General features: G+C 37.2%; 1 protein-coding gene across 1 annotated transcript in view; it reads left to right on the forward strand.

Moving 5' to 3' along the window:
* LOC125239845 (major facilitator superfamily domain-containing protein 6) overlaps positions 1-13,179 on the forward strand; it is a 28,075-nt gene extending 14,896 nt beyond the window's left edge. Inside the window, exons 5-10 of the mRNA XM_048147566.1 lie at positions 4,043-4,179; positions 6,055-6,170; positions 8,301-8,419; positions 9,021-9,147; positions 11,522-11,662; positions 12,565-13,179. Coding sequence (XP_048003523.1) covers positions 4,043-4,179; positions 6,055-6,170; positions 8,301-8,419; positions 9,021-9,147; positions 11,522-11,662; positions 12,565-12,677 — 753 coding nt within the window. The 3' untranslated portion in view covers positions 12,678-13,179. The remainder of the gene's footprint in view (positions 1-4,042; positions 4,180-6,054; positions 6,171-8,300; positions 8,420-9,020; positions 9,148-11,521; positions 11,663-12,564) is intronic.
* The last annotated feature ends 5,887 nt before the right edge of the window (positions 13,180-19,066 follow it).

The following is a 19,066-nucleotide window of genomic DNA, read 5'->3' on the forward strand; positions in this document are numbered from 1 at the left end:
CCAAGGTCTCATGATGGAGTCAGGAGGTGGTCAACAGAACTGCTATTCTCCTCATCATAACCCCATCATGTTTGGGCTCATTAGATTTGGGCTGACGAGCACCATCGAACTAGATGAGGTCCAGGGTCTCATGATGGAGTCAGGAGGTGGCCAACAGAACTGCTATTCTCCTCATCATAATCCCATCATGTTCGGGCTCATTAGATTTGGGCTGACGAGCACCATCGAACTAGACGAGGTCCAAGTTCTCATGATGGAGTCAGGAGGTGGTCAACAGAACTGCTATTCTCCTCATCATAACCATCATGTTTGGGCTCTTATAACAATACCAAAGTCACTATAAGCGTGCCGTTCAGATTTGAGAAGTTCCGTTCTGGCCATCATCAGCAGTTCCACTGCACCAAATGTCACTGTTCCGTACCTAAATGCATGCTGTTCCTTTAAAAACACAAAAATCACCATACGTACGCCTTTCAGATTCGAGGAGTTCCATCGATTACTCCAGGATCCCATCATCAGAACTGGGTTCTGAGAAAAATGGGACCAATCTGTATTTATATACATTCAATAATTTTTTTTTAATCGGTCCAGTAACAACGGAGATATCAAGGAACAAACATAAAAAAATGAAAAAAATAAATAAACATACAGAGGAATTGAGAACCTCGCCTCAAATCTTGATGAAGATTTGAGGCGACGGTTAAAAAGTGACACATCATGAGCAGTTCCAATGCACCAAATGTCACTGTTCTGGACGTAAGTGCATGCTGTTCTTATAAAAATATGAAAGTCACTATAACTGTGATAATTTCCGAAAATATTAATATTATCAAAAAACGATCTTAGTAAACCCTTATTCATTTTTAAATACCTATCCAAAAATATATCACACGTTGGGGTTGGAATGAAAAAAAAAATCAGCCCCCACTTTACACTAATAAATTTTTTTTTCCATTTTTCATTTTTGCACTTTGTTGACGTGATTGATATACATATTGTTACTAAATTTCAGCTTTCTAGTGCTTACGGTTACTGAGATTATCCGCGGACGGACGGACGGACGGACGGACGGACGGACGGACAGACAGACATCGCGAATCTATAAGAGTTCCTAGTTGACTACGGAACCCTAAAAAACAGAAATCACTATTAAACTATTCTCTAATTTCAAGTTCCTAACTAAAATTTTCGTAATAAAAAAAAAACAAATTGATCCCGCTACAAACTTTCACCCGCTTTTTCCCTCTACTAGGGGTGTAAATTTTCATAATCGATTCTTATCTCTTCGAAATTTTGTTAATGCAATCTATACAAATTTCGACTTTCTAGCTTTCGTAGTTTCGGCTCAGCGGTGTTGGTTGTTGAATCAATCAATTAGGAAAACTGAATTTATATATGTACATGTAGACTAATACTATACTTTTACTACATTCATATACCTTATTTACTACTACCATACCATGAATATGAAATTAAATAAAGAGTCCCCATATAAAATTGAAAATTATGTTATTAGCAATTTAATTCAAAACTATCAAGATTATTCGTGTCTGCGTTGAAACGCGCGTTGAGTTGCCGGTGCTCTCGTACCGAGCGCCAACGCCATCTATCGATGGCCGTTTCGTGAAATTGATGAGCGCTCTAAGGAGTAAGGGGTCTTAACTTTGGCATATTGTTAGATCCATTAAAGGACACAGAATGGCAAAGTTAGTTTTCTTAAATTTGTGATTTTTCTAAAAACCATACACCTGCGATGAATGTTACTTTAAGTACTGATTGAGAAACGGGCTTTACAATTAACTCACACTAAGTACACATATCGAACACACAAATCCCGTTTCTTAACAGCAATTGATGTAACATCTATCGCAGGTGAATGGTGTTTTCATAGCTGGGCATTAACTCGTTAATCCGTTAATCGTTAATTAACGAAGTTAATATTTCGGTTAACGGATTAACTTTTAAGTTAACTTTAAAAAATGTTAACGGATTCGTTAATCGTTAATCCAGCACCCCAAGCGGCTCGCTGCGTCGCGAATACCACGTCCTGACTGCTACTGTAAAAGCCCGTAGTACTCGTACGGCAAAACCTAGTATTTATCGGTAAAAGCAGATCCGTCGGTTATAAACAGTCTAAAGACCAATTAGCGACTTTGGATCACTTATTCGAGATCTTCTAAATCTTATTAGACGTGCTAGATCGATCACTAACCTGGGAATAGAGTGCAATCATCAGGCATGACAGACAAATCGCGCAACCGACGCATCGAGTCCGGCGGGCCTTAGATTACTCTACCAAGTTATCGTGGCCCACAGCATCGAATTGTCGTCTCAAATCTCAATCTGAAGAACCGACGCACCACGATCTCGACCGCATGAATGACCCAATAATTACCAATCCGAAGTAAAACCTAGGATTTAGCCAACCAATGGCAGTAAAAGCCCGAAGAGACCGTAATTATTACATTTCGGTTTTTTACCGATTGGCGTCACAGGTTTTAATGGTTTTTGGTGGATACTAAGTAAATACAAATACATAATACCTACAGTGAAGTCCTATTTTTATGACGTGTTAACGAATTATCGATTAACTTTAACTTCCGTTAAATCTACCGACATGTATCGCTTTAACGATTAACGAAGTTAACTTTTTAAGTAACGGATTAACGATTAACGAAGTTAACTATTTGATTAACGGTGCCCAGCTATGGGTGTTTTACAGAAAAAAGTTGCGAATTAAAAAAAACTAACAATGCTATTCTGTTTGAATTTAACGGAATTCAATTAAAACACGGTATATTTATGTGTACTATTTACATACACGGTGTCCCGTAAACCAACGCCAAAATTAAAAGGGGTGATAGGACATCTCATTATCTATCATATTAAGCGAATTTTACCTTATGAAAATGTGATGGTTTTCGAAATATTGGCACTTTTTTTTGCTTTACGTTTCATAAAAAGGGATGACGACTACATAAAAAAATGGCATTCTGTTTAATCCGTCAGTTAGATCGTCCAAAAATACTGAACACATATTTTTTGATTTTTCTAATTATTAAAACCGGCCAAGAGCGTGTCGGGCCACGCTCAGTGTAGTAGGGTTCCGTAGTTTTCCGTATTTTTCTCAAAAACTACTGAACCTATCAAGTTCAAAACAGTTTTCCTAGAAAGTTTTTATAAAGTTCTATTTTTGTGATTTTTTTCATATTTTTTAAACATATGGTTCAAAAGTTAGAGGGGGGGGGACGCACTTTTTTTCCTTTAGGAGCGATTATTTCCGAAAATATTAATATTATCAAAAAACGATCTTAGTAAACCCTTATTCATTTTTAAATACCTATCCAAAAATATATCATACGTTGGGGTTGGAATGAAAAAAATATCAGCCCCCACTTTACATGTAGGGGGGGTACCCTAATAAAACATTTTTTTCCATTTTTTATTTTTGCACTTTGTTGGCGTGATTGATATACATATTGGTACCAAATTTCAGCTTTCTAGTGCTTACGGTTACTGAGATTATCCGCGGACGGACGGACGGACGGACAGACAGACATGGCGAAACTATAAGGGTTCCTAGTTAACTACGGAACCCTAAAAAAATACAAAGATATAGATTATAGAGCATCAAAGTTCCGGAGTGGGGGCTTGTGACGTCACTTCTAAGTAAAAATTGTACCTAGGCGTGACGTCACGCGAAACTTCAACGCACTGTACCGTCGTCATTTATCGTTTACGAGAAAAAAGAAAAAATACGTATCTAAGATTCTTCACAATCTAACCGACGGACTAATTAGTTTTTTTAGTTGTGTCGCCTATTAAACGGCCGGTATCTCAGTTTTCATAGTTGCAGATAAAACTTATTACTTTGATATTTTCTAGTACAGTAAGGCCCACTTGCACCAAACATTTAACACGGGGTTAGTGGGCTGTCATCTGTCAAATTCCATATAAAATAGTGGGTTAACCTTCGGGTTAACCCTCCATTTTCCTTGGTGCAAGTAGCCCTAAGTGTAAGACAAAGTATTTTATTTTCTAGCTACCCTCGCTAACCAGCCCTGACGACTCGGGCAAAGCGTTGCGCGATGTACTACGAATCCCTCGTGTCCTGGTCTTCATTGTGTTCGCGGTTGTAGCCGGGACTTTTGACAGCTTCATCATTTATTACATGTTCTGGTAAGTGTAGCATTAAATATATCAATATCTTATCTTATTACCAAAGAGCGGAATTCGTCATTGCAAAAATCAAACTGTCAAAGGGATTGACCTAACTGTTTTATCGACTTATCGATGTTACAGAATAATATCGCATTAGGTTTCCATAATCAACTTAAAAGATTATTCTGTAACATTTGACCTTTTTGATAAGCAACTTGCATCTCCATATTAAAGCAATTCATGTCATTTATGTCGTGTTACTAAAATGGTTAATAATCCTAAAAGAAAAACAATAAAAAAATGGATACAGAAAGATTCTTCTCTTAATTTCAAAGAAGATTCTTCCACAATAAAGGGATAAGTTCGCCTTTGTACTAGTGATAAGCTCTTTTTTTTGTGTGTTGTATTATTTTCTGGTACAATAAAGTGTTTTTCCCCTCACTAGCTCGGAAACACGTGTTTTGTCCCTTAATACCAGCGGGTAAAAACGCATTTTATCCACTAGTGGGTAAAGTAATTTGACCTTGAATAAAGTCAAATTAACTGCTTTAAAATTGATAAAAGTAGGTGAATCTAGTAATAAAGATGATTTACCACCTGTGGAACTACTGGAAGCAGTGATAAACGCATTTTTTGCGTTGTAGTTTCCTCCCTATATTGAGGGGAAAAGTTTTGTGTTACACTCGGGTGCAAATGTATTTTACTTCTCGTGTGTTAAAAAACTCGCAAGTTCAGGATTCTATTCTCGAACCACTCGCTTCGCTCGTGGTTCAACTATAGAATCCTTTCACTTGCTCGTTTTTCAATTCCACACTCGGCGTTAAAATACAACTGGGCAAAGTTGTATTCTAACGCCTTGTAACTTTAACAAATAACTATTACTACTACTATAATATATTGTTCTAAATGTTTAACCGTTAATTTGTTTGTATGTTTATCCAAAAGCCTGATTTCATTACTTTAACTTTGTTTCGTTAAGTGAGAAATATTTATCGATAAGTCGATAAAACAGTTAGGTCTTTAATCCCTTTGACAGTTTGATTTTTGCTATGAAGAATTCCGATCTTTGCTTATTAGTGGTAGTACGCGTGCCGCGGCCGCTGCAGGAAACCATCGCGAGCGCAGACTTCTGGCCGAAGAGCGTCGTGTTTCGGCGGTTCCGGGGCAAGCTGCCGAACCCTACGCCAAGTCAGACGACGCAACGGAGCCACGCTGTTACGTCGTCGCCAAAATAGAATATTGTATTTTTCTCTCTGTTGTGTGTTTTTTTATATGAATATCAAAGACATATGTAACTCCGTATAGACGTATAAAGTCTAAGAAAAAAACTTACCTCAAAGCCATAGAGAAAAAGGTACGGTGGCCTAGATGGCGATACACTTTTGAAGAAGGCTCGGCTAGATGGCGTTAATATTAATATTTGACATTTTATACACATATATGACACGTATCGCCATCCCCCACAGTACCCCGTACAGTGTATCGCCATCTAGGCCACCGTACCTTTTTCTCTATGGCTTTGAGGTAAGTTTTTTTCTTAGACTTTATACGTCTATACGGAGTTACATATGTCTTTGATATTCATATAAAAAAACACACAACAGAGAGAAAAAAAAAACAATATTCTATTTATTCTTGATATTATCAAGCTAACATTATGGGCCAAATTGTCAAAACTGAGGTTTAGTTTTAAGCTTGCGTCGAGAGATGGCAGTCTATGCATTGTGATTACACATTTTACTTTGGCAGTAACTCTCTATAATACTCGATCCTCTTTGGTGCTATATATATATAATGTTTTTTTTTTTTTTTTAGTTTCACAGTGCCTTAGTTTTTACTGTTATGCTGTGTAACTTATTTGAATAATAAATAAATAATAATAATATCATACAGGTTTCTAGAAGAACTGGCAGAAGAAACAGGTTCCATGGCGAAGATCAAGCTCATAGAGGGCGTTGTAGTCGCCGCACAGAGCTTCATAGGAGAACTGTTATTCTTCTACTTCTCTGGTAAGATTTAACTTTATACTAGCGATTGTAGCGATTAGCTGTGACCACACCCAAGTACATTTGTACGGCAAGATGGCGGTCCTCAGTCAGCTGTTCAATGTAGTTCTAGGCTAGACTTCTAGGCTATTGAGGTAAAGATACATTCCTTCTCATGAGGTGTGCAATAAAATAAATCCTTTATAGATAAAATAAAATTTTACACGTCAGGTGTATTAGCATGCTTACTGCTAAATTAAAAATTGAATTAATAAGTAACAGGCAAGGCTGAGCGAGCGAATTTTATATGTATGTGTATATTTGTATACCGTAAGTGCTGGTGGCCTAGCGGTAAGAGCGTGCGACTTTCAATCCGGAGGTTACGGGTTCGATCCCTGGCTCATACCAATGAGTTTTTCTTTTCGGGACTTATGTGTGAAATGTCATTTGATATTTGCCAGTCGCTTTTCGGTGAAGGAAAACATCGTGAGGAAACCGGACTAATCCCAATAAGGCCTAGTTACCCTTCGGGTTGGAAGGTCAGATGGCAGTCGCTTTCGTAAAACTAGTGCCTACGCCAAATCTTGGGATTAGTTGTCAAAGCGGACCCCAGGCTCCCATGAGCCGTGGCAAATGCCGGGATAACGCAAGGAGGATGATGATGATATTTGTATACCTACAGTGTTACTCATTTGGTGCAGTGTAAGGTCTCGTAATAGGAATCAATTGAATAGTGTGCGTCAGACACCAATTTAGATTTAAGTTTTTCAAGAAAACATTTATCGCTGGTTGTTGATTTGTGCATTATGTAAATTATGTTCTATGAGCACCGATATTTGTTCCTGAGTCATGCTTGTTTTCTATGTATACATATTTGCATGTATCCATACTAATATTATAAATGGGAAAATGTGTGTGTCTGTTTGTTTGTCCGTCTTTCACGCCAAAACGGAGTGACGAATTGACGTGATTTTTTAAGTGGAGATAGTTGAAGGGATGGAGAGTGACATAGGCTACTTTTTGTCTCTTTCTAACGCGAGCGAAGCCGCGGGCAAAAGCTAGTTTATCTATATTAGTGCGGGGCGTTAACGGATAATTAGTATGAATGTATAGTCCCGTCTGGCAGAAAGCATGAAACTTGGCATGTATATAGCTTATAGGGTTATAAGAAAAAATAGAAGTAGAAACACGCCGAGGTATCAATGTTTCCCCTCTTTCCCCCACTTTTGTATCCTTGTTTTCAGTTTTTTTATATTTCCATGAAAACCGTAAAAGCTACAATAATAACGTCTAAGAGAAGTATATTCTCTATAAAATTTTCTACAATATTGTCTTTGGAAGTATATAGCTAGAACTTATAATTTTCAAACTATGCTCATTTTCCCTTTGCCATATTTGTGTTTGGTGACCAGTAGGATTTATAAGTAAGGCCAGCGACTTTGCACTTTTGCCTGTGGCGATGCTGCTTGGCAAAATTGTTTCTTGGGTCAAACTGATCCGATTTAGCCCAATAGTCATGAAATCGCACGTGACTACTCCCCACAAAGAGAAGGGGAAGGGGCCGGTTCCCTCGATGAAATCTATGCAATACTTCTTCTTGCTCTTAGCGACTAGGGCAAATCGTATATTTCCGTGTAATGTAGGGACGTGTGTATCGTTTCTGAAAAAATCTTTGCTCCTTTTCATACAAAAATAACGATTTTATAACAAAATAATGTTTTTTTATGTATTTAATTGTAACAGTTATGGCATTTACAATTAAATCGTGGCAATTATCTCATCAATAAATAAAAAAATAGGACAGGTTAGCCCAAAACCCAGTTCTGATGATGGGATCCTGGAGAAGTCAGGGGATCTCCTCAAATCTTAAAGGCATAGATATAGTGATTTTTGTGTTTTTATAAGAACAGCATGCGTTTGGCGACTTCAATAAAACCCTTTTTTACTGTATTAACTTTGTCTTATTAATTATAAACTTAAAATATTTGAAGCTTACATGCTTTTTGTGTGGTTCGCCGCAGAGCTTCGTACAGAGAGGGGGGGTATTGGCAGTGTTGCCACACGCAGGCGATAAAATTTGTTAAGTAGGCTTTACACGCTAGGATTTATTAGGTGTGTTTCACACACTTACCTTCTCCTCTTTTTTATTTGCAGGTAAAATAATAAAGCGATGGGGCTACGGCGCCACACTAACGCTATCTCTTTTCTGCTACGCGCTGCGTCTCGCTCTGATCTCATTCATCCAGCACCCGTGGCATCTCGTGTTTATTGAGGTTTGTGATGTTCAATCTTTTCCTGACATATGAAAAATTACAATATAACCTAACCACAACTACTTGTACACCTGTAAAGGTAGAGTTTTGGTGATTCCATGAAAACTGTTACAATAGTATTACTGGCAATGTAATCCATTTCTCACAAACAATAAAGATTATGATTATGATATTCCAAACAGTACAGACAGTACAGTCTAAGAACACTCCCGACTAATTCAGCTTTCAAACAAAAAAAACTAAATCTAAATCAGTTCATCCGTTCGGGAGCTACGATGCCACAGACAGACACACACACATACAAACAGACAGACAGACATGTCAAACTTATAACACCCCGTCGTTTTTGCGTCCGGGGTTAAAAAAATACCGATAGATGGCGGCACTTACTTTATATACCGTAGTGCAAGTTGCTCGCTAGATGTCACTGTTACCCCCGCAAACTGGCTAACGACTCTTTGTCGTAAAATGTATAAGTATTTTTTTGATGTCCACATTTTTCGCTAGATGTCGCTGTACCACCTGAAAATTAGCGAACGACGTTCTATGGTTAATTATATTTAATTAATTAAAATGACATCCGTGGTGGTTATTGTTACAGTCCATAATGCAAGGCCCTACATACGCGCTATGCTACTCGTGTATAGTGGGGTATGCGGCCTTCGTAGCCCCCGAAGGGTACTCGGCCACCGTACAAGGAGTAGTGGCTGGCATGGACGACGGTGTCGGTAAGTATAAATAAATAAATAAAATAAAATAAATATTATAGGACATTCTTACACAGATTGACTGAGCCCCACGGTAAGCTCAAGATGGCTTGTGGTGCAGGTACTCAGACAACGATATATATAATATACAAATACTTATATACATAGAAAACATCCATGGCTCAGGAACAAATATCTGTGCTCATCACACAAATAAATGCCCTTACCGGGATTCGAACCCACTACAGTATAACCACTTTAAATCAATTTATACATTAAATTTTGCTTGTAGTTTTATATTGCTAATAATCTGACTAAATAGGAATGACAACTAAATAAAAAAAACCGGCCAAGAGCGTGTCGGGCCACGCTCAGTGTAGGGTTCCGTAGTTTTCCGTATTTTTCTCAAAAACTACTAAACCTATCAAGTTCAAAACAATTTTCCTAGACAGTCTTTATAAAGTTCTACTTTTGTGATTTTTTTCATATTTTTTAAACATATGGTTCAAAAGTTAGAGGGGGGGGGGACGCACTTTTTTAGGGTTCCGTAGTCAACTAGGAACCCTTATAGTTTCGCCATGTCTGTCTGTCCGTCCGTCCGTCCGTCCGTCCGTCCGTCCGTCCGTCCGTCCACGGATAATCTCAGTAACCGTTAGCACTAGAAAGCTGAAATTTGGTACTAATATGTATATCAATCACGCCAACAAAGTGCAAAAATAAAAAATGGAAAAAAATGTTTTATTAGGGTACCCCCCCTACATGTAAAGTGGAGGCTGATATTTTTTTTAATTCCAACCCCAACGTGTGATATATTGTTGGATAGGTATTTAAAAATGAATAAGGGTTTATTAAGATCGTTTTTTGATAATATTAATATTTTCGGAAATAATCGCTCCTAAAGGAAAAAAAAGTGCGTCCCCCCCCCCTCTAACTTTTGAACCATATGTTTAAAAAATATGAAAAAAATCACAAAAGTAGAACTTTATAAAGACTTTCTAGGAAAATTGTTTTGAACTTGATGGGTTTAGTAGTTTTTGAGAAAAATACGAAAAACTACGGAACCCTACACTGAGCGTGGCCCGACACGCTCTTGGCCGGTTTTTTTCCTTTAGGAGCGATTATTTCCGAAAATATTAATATTATTAAAAAACGATCTTAGTGAACCCTTATTCATTTTTAAATACCTATCCAACAATATATCACATGTTGGGGTTGGAATGAAAAAAAATATCAGCCCCCACTTTACATGTAGGGGGGGTGCCCTAATAAAACATTTTTTTCCATTTTTTATTTTTGCACTTTGTTGGCGTGATTGATGTACATATTGGTACCAAATTTCAGCTTTCTAGTGCTAACGGTTACTGAGATTATCCGCGGACGGACGGACAGACAGACATGGCGGAACTATAAGGGTTCCTAGTTGACTACGGAACCCTAAAAAATAGCATGTCTGTCAGTTAGATCGTCCAAAAATACTGAACACATATTTTTCGCTTTTTCTAATTAATGAAATAATACAAAGATTTAAAGCATCAAAGTTCCGGGGTGGGGGCTTGTGACGTCACTTGTAAGTAAAAATTGTACTTAGGCGTGACGTCACGCGAAACTTCAACGCACTGTACCGTCGTCATTTTTCGTTTACGAGAAAAAGGAAAAAATACGTGTCTAAAATTCTTTGATAATCTAACTGACGGACTATTGTCCCAGAGCTGTAAGAACCTCTTTTTGACACATGACAGCGTCCACAAAACGTAAAGTCGCGCAACCTAGTGAAATTAAAATAAAATCCTGTAATAATATTTAAAAAATCAAGTACTTAAAAACAATATTTCGCTTACTTTAAACATAATCTAACACATGTTATATTTTTGCGGATCTTCGTTAGTGAGTATTTTACGATATTAATTTATCACGCAGGGTTTACTTATTATGTCATTTTTCATTATTTTTTTTTCCAAATTTCAAAAAAAACTTCAAAACAAATGTGTCAAAAATGTGAACATACAAATCCGGGTCAATAATTAGTTTTTTTAGTCGTCTGGCCTATTGTTCACGATGTCGTCTCGACCTTTGTGGCATTGCGATGAAAGGCATTTCTAAAACCAAGAACGATATAATACAAAAAATCGTACCCCCGAAATGTACGGGTTTGATTGATTTATTTATTTGTTAGTAAAAACATATTTACATGACATTACAGTAAAACCAATGCGTCACGAAACTTAGATAACAAAAAAGAGAGAAAATAAAGAGAACAATAAAAATAAAAAATTAAACAATTGATTTGGGCGATGGCGTCACAGCGTGGCTCCGTTGCGTCGTTTGCCCAATCAATATCAATCAATGAATCAAAATGCCCCGGTGTGGGATTTATAAATGTGTCTGTCTTGTGCAGGTTTCGCCCTGGGCTCGCTCGTGGGCGGGCAGCTGTACGCGTGGGCGGGCGGGCGCGGCTCCTTCCGCGTGATGGCTGCCGTCGCCGCCGTCGCCGCGACCGCGCACCTGCTTATGTACAGATGTGTCACCAGAGACCAAGGTAGTTACTTCAAAATTACACAGGTGGCGCTGGTGATTGTAGCTTATTTTAGTAGCCGCCATCACATATTTATTTACGCACTGATTTGTCAATAGTAAATTGATTTTGAATAAAAATGTATAAATCAATATTACTTACAAACCTCTCTCATGCTATTTTTCTTTTTTAACCCCCGACGCAAAAACGACGGGGTGTTATAAGTTTGACGTGTCTGTCTGTCTGTGGCATCGTAACTCCCGAACGGAGGAACTGATTTAGATTTAGTTTTTTTTTGTCTGAAAGCTGAGTTAGTCGGGAGTGTTCTTAGCCATGTTTCATGAAAATCGGTCTACTATGTCGCGGTCGGGGGTTTTTTCAAAATTTTAATTTTAAATTTTTTGCCTGTGTGGTGACGGGTTAAGAATTTCACCACCCCCTTTCTTCCCGTGGGTGTCGTAGAAGGCGGCTATGGGATATGGGTTAAATTGTGGCGTAGGCGAGAGGCTGGCAACCTGTCACTGCAATGTCACAGTTTCGTTTTCTTTCAACCCCTTATTTGCCAAGAGTGGCACTGAAACTTTAGTAGTTTCATGTGTTCTGCCTACCCCTATATGGGATACAGGCGTGATTGTATGTATGTATGTATGTTAATTTTAATACTTATAAAGTACACAATGAAATACTTAACACAGTGAAATAATAGTACATACGTACATATTAGTACGATACAAGTGCGATAAGAAATTCGAAACAAGTGACGATAAATTAAAACACGAACGTAAAGAGTGTTAAAACCGACACGATATTCGAACATGTATCTTACCTCGTGTTACAGTTCATATATTATTTCCATTTCAATTCTTGACATAGTTTCGTAATGATTTCATTAAATTAAAATACTTACTGGTTACATTTCTTCACAGAACAAAAAGCGGAACAATCTACCCCGGAAGGCGAAAAGATGTTGGAAATCGACAGCAGCGCCATCTATCGACCGACGGTTGTACCTCTCAGCGAGAAAGGTGACAACAGATAACAAACTTGAAAGTTTACGCTACTTGACCACAGATGGCGTTACTTGTATTTATGGTTAATAAGATATAAGCCGGTCAGAAATAATGAAAAATTGAACCCTATCACCGTAAAGCGGTACAATTTATCGCTTCGATCGATCGGACAGATTGTGAACGATCTGTCGCATCGAAAGCGCCGCCATACATGAGGCGAGCGATTGGCGTAGGATCGTTTACGATATCGTAATTGTTTGTGATTCCCTCTTAAAAATAAGTGCCATTTTAAAGCAAAAGATACCACATTGTCTGACATTGTCGCTTAAGGATGCTCGAGCAAGTAACTCGTATAAAGATACGTACAAATTTCGTCCTTATAGTAAGGGTACGTCACATATGGATTGAATGGGCCATTTTTTTCAATGTTGTCCACCCCAATTTTTTTGTAACATGGATATTTTTTACGCGATTCATATTCAAAATCGCGAGGTCTTTTGATCCTGATAGGAGAAAAAAAATGTCCCAAGATTTCCATACATTTTTCAAACCTTCCATTCTGTTACCGCCATACAAAATGTATGAAAACCGGCCAAAAGCGTGTTGGGCCACGCTCAGTGTAGGGTTCCGTAGTTTTCCGTATTTTTCTCAAAAACTACTGAACCTATCAAGTTCAAAACAATTTTCCTAGAAAGTCTTTATAAAGTTCTACTTTTGTGATTTTTTTCATATTTTTTAAACATATGGTTCAAAAGTTAGAGGGGGGGGACGCACTTTTTTTTCCTTTAGGAGCGATTATTTCCGAAAATATAAATATTATCAAAAAACAATCTTAGTAAACCCTTATTTATTTTTAAATACCTAACCAAAAATATATCACACGTTGGGGTTGGAATGAAAAAAAAAATCAGCCCCCACTTTACATGTAGGGGGGGTACCCTAATAAAACATTTTTTCCATTTTTTATTTTTGCACTTTGTTGGCGTGATTGATATGTATACATATTGATACCATATTTCAGCTTTCTAGTGCTAACGGTTACTGAGATTATCCGCGGACGGACGGACGGACAGACAGACATGGCGAAACTATAAGGGTTCCTAGTTGACTACGGAACCCTAAAAAATGGTAACAGAATGGGGAAAAAAACCTAGGGACACTTTTTCTCCTATTAGGATTGAAACAGCTCGCGATTTTGAGTGGAAACCACATAAAAATTTCCATATCCAAAAAAAGTGGGGGGACTTTGAAAAAAAAAAATGGCCCTAATACGTATTATTTACCGAATTTACCACTCATTTGGATGTAAGTAATTTGATGTATATACTTATGGATTTTCAAGACTTAATAGTTATACATGTATTATTTTATACGTAATGTTTTAATATTTTATAAGACGATTTTTAGAGTTTTATATAAACCATTAACATTAGTTAACTTTATTAAAAAAAAAAATGCTAAGAAACGAATTGTTACATTTATTGACTTAGTAATTTTAGAAGTTATTTTTTCTTGAATTTTTCTTACATTTTGTAACATTTTTCAAATTTTCTTTTAAACGTTGTATTTGTGCCATTAAACTATGTATTTAAACTGAGATATTTCAATGTAACAAAAGGCCATATAAAGTTAGTCCAAGCTATGTTGGCGGGAACCGTTTCATACAACTCTTATAAAACATAACAAGTCCTCCGCGCTTTTATGTCAGCCTGGTAACTAGCACCGAATATAATAGGGATGACGACTACATAAAAAAATGGCATTCTGTTTAGTCCGTCAGTTAGATCGTCCAATAATACTGAACATATATTTTTCTCTTTTTCTAATTAATGAATAAATAAAAAGATATCAAAGTTCCGAAGTGGGGGCTTGTGACGTCACTTCTAAGTAAAAATTGTACGTAGGCGTGACGTCACGCGAAACTTCAACGCACTGTACCGTCGTCATTTTTCGTTTACGAAAAAAAGAAAAAATACGTGTCTAAAATTCTTTGATAATCTAACTGACGGACTAATTAGTTTTTTTTAATCGTCTCTTCTAAATTTATTTAAACGTCAAACTCCTATGAAATTATGACTTGCAGAGACGGGGCTATAAATATCATTGCCAAGTTACCTTGGCCTGACTCTACTAACTTTATTGTAAATATTCATTGATTGAATAAGTACAGTACAATAAATAAATGCTGAGTTTGTCTGTATGCTAAGGTAAGGACTAAGTACCAAAGTACAGGAATAAGTAAGGAAAGAACTCCTAAACTATATCTAGTAACTTAATTATCAGTAACACTACTCGACTGAGAGTTGCCACTAGGTGTTAACAGTATCGCGTCTGCCAAAAATTTAATATTAGAACAGTTTACAACTTATATTACAAGCAGAAGGAATTGAAAACAGAATACTGATTAATACTATTGTAATATTAGCTAAAAATTGTTGAGCAATAGACTTTTCAGTACAGATGGTCGTTTTTTTACGCACTAGTTCGAGAAGTGGTTCATTATATGCCAGGTCGAAACTTCGGAGGCTCATCTGTACTGAAAAACGTGGTACGATACACGTGCGAAAAGGAAATTCGTAACTCGTGTCGATTTAAAACACTCTCTTCGGTCGTGTTTTAATTTATCGCCACTCGTTTCGAACTTCCTTTTTTACGCACTTGTATCGTAATGTACTATTTCGTTCGTCGCGACATCTATTGACAAGTAGCAGTACTGATAATTTACGGTATTTGACGCGTGTTTGACGCTAGATGTCGCTACAAATAACTCGAATTTACTGGTGTATGGAGTTACAATTCTTTCCTTATGGCGCCAACAGTACAGTGTACACACCGTCATATATTTGCCATAAGGTCGTGATATTTATGAACAGATATTTTTATTTTAACTTTTCAACCTCTATAAGTAACTAGTTTTTACACAACATAATATTTTAAGGTTAATTTTAATAAATGTTAGAGGGTAAAAGTATTGTGTGGATTCGAAAATCTTTTATTTAATAATCGATCATGAAATAGTACATTACATCAGAGGCCGGGAAAATGAGGATTTCCGGCCAAGTGGGTATATACGGCCGAGCGAGCGTGCGAGCGAGGCCGGATAGGGATACGAGGCCGGGAATCCGTTTTCACGCCGAGGCATGTATAGTGCTTTTCTCAAACATACAATGAAATAAAAAAAAAATGCTCTAAAGGACAATATTTTATAAAAAAAAGTTACTTTGCAGGCCTAGGCCTAAAAAATAATATGAAATCCCTTTACAGTCCTCTCGAGTTGTTGCGCCCAAAAAGCGATACTTCCCAGCCCATTTTAAGGAACGTAAAGACAATATTTCATTGCATGTTTGAGAAAATAGTTATTTGTTATACAAGGGGGCAAAGTTGTATTTTTATATACATTTGTACCCGAGTGTAACACAAAACTTTTCCCCTCACTGTAGCGAGGAAACTACAACGCAAAAAATGCGTTTATCACTGCTTCCAGTAGTTACACAGGTGGTAAAATCATCTTTATTACTAGATTCACTTACTTTTATCAATTTTAAAGCAGTTAATTTCACTTTATTCAAGGTCAAATTACTTTACCCACTAGTGGATAAAATACGTTTTTACCCGCTGGTATTAAAGGACAAAACACGTGTTTCCGAGCTACTGAGGGGAATTATACAGGAGTAGGCAGAGCACATGTAGCTCACTCAAGTTTCAGTGCCACTCTTGGCAAATAAAGGGGTTGAAAGAAAACGAAACTGTGACGTTGCAGTGACAGGTTGCCAGCCTCTCGCCTACGCCACAATGAGGAGGCACACTGACATTTTATCCCGCTAGGCGGCGCCTGTGCAAGTGTCTAGGCATGACACTGTCATTCATATGTGTGAGAGAGAAAAAACATATCTTCTCGCTCTTACGTATGGACTAATAGGGTGGCGCCATCTGTCATAACCTTTGAGTGTGCCTTTTCATTTAACATATAGAACAGTTGACTTTACGACAACCACGGGAAGAAAGGGGGTGGTGGAATTCTGAGTTATAATTTGTCTATTATGAGAAAAAACCTCCTTTGAGAGGAAATATGCAGCCAAAAGGATTTCAGTTATTCTTAACAACAAAATGTGAGTGTGTTTAGCAAAACGTCCCACTTTGTCGGTTACCATTAAGGCGAGATTTACTTGTATCTTTATATTAAACTGACAATGCTTTATAGCAATCGACAAAGTGGGACGTTTTCCCGTGCACACTCACAAATAATAATGTTTAAAAGATAAAAAAAAATATTGGTGACACCTTAGGCCGTTTTCACATTATCCGATCCGATATCGGATGTCGGAAGGATTTCAATAGAAAAAATCCAAGATGGCGCCAGTAATGTATGGGATATCGGTCCGACATCCGATATCGGATCGGATAATGTGAAAACGCACTTACACGGATCAACTTAGCCCCAAACTAAGCAAAGCTTGTACTATGGGTGCTAAGCGACGACATATATACTTAAATAGATATAAATACATACTTATATACATAGAAAACATCCATGACTCAGGAACAAATATCTGTGTTCATCACACAAATAAATGCCCTTACCGGGATTCGAACCCAAGACCGCGGCTTAGCAGGCTGGGTCACTACCGACTGACCCAGACCGGTCGTGAATGAATTTGTATTGTTAATTGTATTTTAAGGGCCAGTTGCATCAACCACATTTTATAGACACATCATCGTCACACAGCAGACGTCTATGGAACTTCCCATATAATAAAATTTAACGAACGCTTTAACGGTGACAGAGGGTTTGATGCAACCGGCCCTAAATTGTTAATAATTTGAATTGTTATGATTTCACAATTGACTGAGGTTTTACCAAATTGTTGATTATTAAATGTTGAATGAATATATTTTCGTTTTCTTTATGATAAGCTTGCCATTAGAAGGGCGTTTTCCAAATTAAATCCCGAATATCGAATTTTACCAAATCTGACGTGTAGGCTCATTCTTCTTAGAATCACGAGCTGATTCGATCCCGACGATAAAAAACCGGCCAAGAGCGTGTCGGGCCACGCTCAGTGTAGGGTTCCGTAGTTTTCCGTATTTTTCTCAAAAACTACTGAACCTATCAAGTTCAAAACAATTTTCCTAGAAAGTCTTTATAAAGTTCTACTTTTGTGAATTTTTTCATATTTTTTAAACATGTGGTTCAAAAGTTAGAGGGGGGGGGGACGCACTTTTTTTCCTTTAGGAGCGATTATTTCCGAAAATATTAATATTATGAGAAAACGATCTTAGTAAACCCTTATTCATTTTTAAATACCTATCCAACAATATATCACACGTTGGGGTTGGAATGAAAAAAAAAATATCAGCCCCCACTTTACATGTAAGGGGGGTACCCTAATAAAACATTTTTTTCCATTTTTTATTTTTGCACTTTGTTGGCGTGATTGATATACATATTGTTACCAAATTTCAGCTTTCTAGTGCTTACGGTTACTGAGATTATCCGCGGACGGACGGACGGACGGACGGACAGACAGACATGGCGAAACTATAAGGGTTCCTAGTTGACTACGGAACCCTAAAAAATGTGTCCTATTTTTTTTTCCTTTTACGTCACGATTTTAGTATGAACTTACTACGAGCGTGACGTATTGGAAACTCGAATTTTGTATGGAAAATTTGGGACACATTTTTTTATCGTCGGGATTCGAATCAGGGGGCCGATTTTTGAATCTCACGGCGTTCGAATTCAGAAAATTGTCACTGAAATTGCCTACTATTTTCAGTGACAATTTTCTGAATTCGAACGCCGTGAGATTCAAAAATCGGCCCCCGGGGATTGATTTTTGAATTTAGAACGCACGAATTCGCCGCTCGAAAGTCTGTGGAAAACGACGTAATGCTATTTTTGAAAAAGGGCGGCTAGTAATTTTAAAACTAGTGGTAATGACCACTTGTTTTCGATTCTGTAAGTAGAACTTGAATCGCTAGTAGTGGAGATATTATTGAAGGAATATCACGAAACCGAATGGCCGACACCAAAAATCGTGTGTGTGTGGATTGAGTGAGCACCTTCCGAAAATAAAAAAAAATACTCTGATCATTTAGTAAAAGTTCTAAAACAATTGTAAAACGAATCTCTGAATTTGTAAAAAGATAAATCAAAAGATACAGCCATTAACATGTGCTCACTCAGTTCTCACAAACTACCAACGAAAACAGTGAATATATTCATTTAACATATAATATTTATATACTAACATTTAGTAAAAAATAGGCCAACCTACCTCTATAAATATTAGATCACCTAGTGACGTATTAAATTTTTTACAAATAGTTTCTTATGCTCACTCAATCCACACACTTTTGAAAAGCCGAATTTTGATGAAAAACATAAGATTTAGACCGCTATTATATGTGTATAGTT

The sequence above is a fragment of the Leguminivora glycinivorella genome, chromosome 26, assembly GCF_023078275.1.
Source record: "Leguminivora glycinivorella isolate SPB_JAAS2020 chromosome 26, LegGlyc_1.1, whole genome shotgun sequence".
NCBI classification, from domain to species: Eukaryota; Metazoa; Arthropoda; class Insecta; order Lepidoptera; family Tortricidae; genus Leguminivora; species Leguminivora glycinivorella.